The 2995-nt window shown below is 33.5% G+C and overlaps 1 protein-coding gene across 2 annotated transcripts; it reads left to right on the plus strand.

The window, feature by feature from the left end:
* Nucleotides 1-170: 170 nt before the first annotated feature.
* LOC110026458 (probable lysophospholipase BODYGUARD 4) lies at nt 171-1966 on the plus strand. Of its 2 annotated transcripts, none has more exons than XM_020727399.1 (4): nt 171-586; nt 691-1040; nt 1186-1382; nt 1476-1966. In XM_020727399.1, the coding sequence occupies exons 1-4, from the start codon at nt 184-186 to the stop codon at nt 1804-1806; spliced, it is 1281 nt and encodes a 426-aa protein (XP_020583058.1). In that variant the 5' UTR covers nt 171-183; the 3' UTR covers nt 1807-1966. The 2 variants fall into 2 exon arrangements, with proteins under 2 accessions (XP_020583058.1, XP_020583059.1); XM_020727400.1 differs by having other exon boundaries at nt 694-1040.
* The last annotated feature ends 1029 nt before the right edge of the window (nt 1967-2995 follow it).

The raw sequence follows: 2995 nt of genomic DNA on the forward strand, positions 1-2995 counted from the left end.
ATATATATATATATATATATATATAATATTGAAGTTTTGAGTATTAGATGTGAAATATATTAGGGATTAGGTTCTATGTACGTAAATACTCCTGTAATATTTTCATTTTGAAAATTAAAGCCTATTTATATGTGGCCTGGAGGCAAGCAAGCTCAAAACGGCAACTTCATTATCTATCCATCGATGAAGATGAGGGGGGCAACGAAAGCCATAATTTGCTTTCTTAGCTCCGCCATTTTCGCCGTGCTTGATCTGTTGGACTGTGCTCTCTGTATCTTCTACCGCTTTCTGGATTCAGTTCTCGAAGCGAATCCGATTCCTTGTCATTGCAGGAGCGGTGGAGAAGAAGCAGGGCATAAGATTTCTGAGACTTTGTATGAAAGGAGAAACATATTTAGAGATCAGATATTGGGCTTCGTTTCAGAGAAGGGATTAGGAGATGATGAGGAAAAGGAGGGGAAGAAGAAAGGTGGAAGGAGATCTCCTCGGTGGTCAGATTGTAGCTGTGAGAGCTGTGTTTCATGGCAAAATTCGCCGGAGAAGGAGAAGGAGACTCTTCATTTGGTTATCAAAGAACCAAAACGAGGTGATTTTTGCGTAGATTCAGGATCAAAAATGTCTTTTTTCTTTAAAAAATTGATCCTTTTGGATCATTTTAATTCATGAATATAACTTCTTTCGGAATTTCAGCAGAAACGAGCCAAGATGGTAGCTTTCAAACGGAGAATGTGATTTTCTTGCACGGATTTCTATCATCTTCGTCTATTTGGGTGGAGACTGTATTTCCAAATTTATCAGACGATGCAGTTCAGAGAGTTAAAATGTTCGCTGTGGATCTTCTTGGCTTTGGTAAAAGTCCAAAACCAGAGAATTGTTTGTATAGAATCGAAGACCACTTGGAGAAGATAGAGAGAACAGTAATTAAACAGTTTGGATTGACTAGTTTTCACTTAGTTTCACATTCCATGGGCTGCATCCTTGCACTTGCATTAGCTGCCAAGTATCCCAACTCTGTGAAGTCCATTACTCTTATTGCTCCTGTAAGTAATTCTGATAAATTTATGAGATTTAATGATAATTATTAGAAGATTATAGTAAAAGTGATATCAGCAACATATTTAAATCTCACTCGATTATAAGCATATACTGATATATATTTTCTTATGATTTTGATTTTGTTTTTAGCCATACTTTCCTTCAATTGAAGCTGAAGCTAGCCACAATGCTCTGAATAGACTGGCTGAAAGGAAAATTTGGCCTCCTTCAGCATTCTTCTCTTCAGTTATGTCTTGGTATGAACACTTGGGAAGAACTATTTGCTTCATCATTTGCAGAAATCATTTGATATGGGAATGGATAATTAAACTACTAACAGGGAAAAAGTAAGAAGGGATTTTTTTTTTTTTTTGCAATTTTGTAAATTTTCTTAATTAATAAAATATCTTCAAATTACATTTGAATATTGTTGTAAGCAGGCATCTGGCATTCCAAATCAGGGATATAACAAGGCACACTCACCGTTCTGGCTGGCATACAATGCATGAGGTGTTATGCCGGGGGGCTAAATTCATGGATAATTACTTGAGAACTATACAAGAAGAAGGTATTTTTATGAAGATGATTCATGGCGACAAAGACCAGACGGTTCCATTGGAATGCAGCTATAACATCAAGCTTAGAGTTCCTAAAGCAGAGCTCCAAATCATAAAAAATGCAGATCATTCTTCTGTAATCATCAAAAGAAAGAAGGAGTTCACTATGGCTCTTGAAAAATCTTGGTTATTAAATCTATCTATTGATGATTAAAAGATGCATCTTGTCGTATTCCTTGCTCTCCAACTTTAGAAGAAAAGCTTTGAAACGCTTACATATTTTAGTAGAAGAAAGTCAGAACTACTATCTCTGAAGTACTGAGAGTCGCTGTAACGAATATGAATAGAGGAATATAAATACACTCGCTTTACAAGTCCTGTGCCGTTATCTTTCATATTCTCGCTTGTATTATATTATGTTATCTTCTTCTCTTATAATTTAAATATTATTCTACAAAATAATACAGAAAATAAATTCACACAATAAAGAAACAACCAAACACACTGTAACATTGACAAGGAGAGATTATTCCACTACTAATAGGTGAGGATAAAGAAAAAATCCATCCAATTAAAATTACAATTCAGCACACACCCCAAATCCTTCATAATCCCTCTTAAAAATGAGGGATGATTATATCTTACAAATTAGAAATATTTTAAATATAGGAAATATAATATAATCATATCTCCTCTAATTAGGTTTCATAATATAGAAAATATCATATAATTAGAACTCCTTAAAATAGTTTATTTAATATTATTCTTTATAATATACACACTTCCTAATTTATAACTATTATATTTAATATTCTACATAACAATCTTCACATCATCTCTCACTTTCAGATAAGTGGGAGATTACTAAAATGAGTTTTAACACCTTAATGACTGCATAAAGATAGTTGCCTACGCACCTTCCTTCTGAATTTGCAATCAATTATGAGCTCTAATATTCCTCAAATTTCTATATTATTTGAAATTTAGAGCTGGTAATACCTTTTTGAGTATATATATTTGACTCTTCTTCATTTCTATCTTCTTCAATAGAATATTATCATCATCAATCAAGTCTTGAATAAAGTGGTACCTCGCATCAATGTGCTTGATACAAGTATGATGAGCTGGATTTGTAGTCAAGAAAATCATGCACTGATTATCACAGAATATCATCAAAGGCTTTTAATCAACTCCAAAGTCATCCAGTAAACTTTGCATCCATATTGCTTTCCTTATTGCCTCCATGATTGTATTATACTCACCTTTTAGAGTAAACAAAAAAATAGTGGACTGAAAATTAATCTTCAACTAACCGAACCTTCTTCTAATGTGAATAATTGCTAGTCATAGACTTGTGTCTTTTCATATCACCTACGAAGTCTGAATCGGTATAGTCTACACAA

Source organism: Phalaenopsis equestris, unplaced genomic scaffold, assembly GCF_001263595.1.
Source record: "Phalaenopsis equestris unplaced genomic scaffold, ASM126359v1 Scaffold000372, whole genome shotgun sequence".
Taxonomy (NCBI): Eukaryota; Viridiplantae; Streptophyta; class Magnoliopsida; order Asparagales; family Orchidaceae; genus Phalaenopsis; species Phalaenopsis equestris.

Bases quoted from the DNA above. Each gene is read 5' to 3' on its own strand.
- LOC110026458 (XM_020727399.1), top strand. From the start codon at position 184: ATGAAGATGAGGGGGGCAACGAAAGCCATAATTTGCTTTCTTAGCTCC. The intron at 587-690 runs GTGATTTTTGCG...TCGGAATTTCAG, and splicing joins TATCAAAGAACCAAAACGAG to CAGAAACGAGCCAAGATGGT. The intron at 1,041-1,185 runs GTAAGTAATTCT...TTTTGTTTTTAG, and splicing joins CCATTACTCTTATTGCTCCT to CCATACTTTCCTTCAATTGA.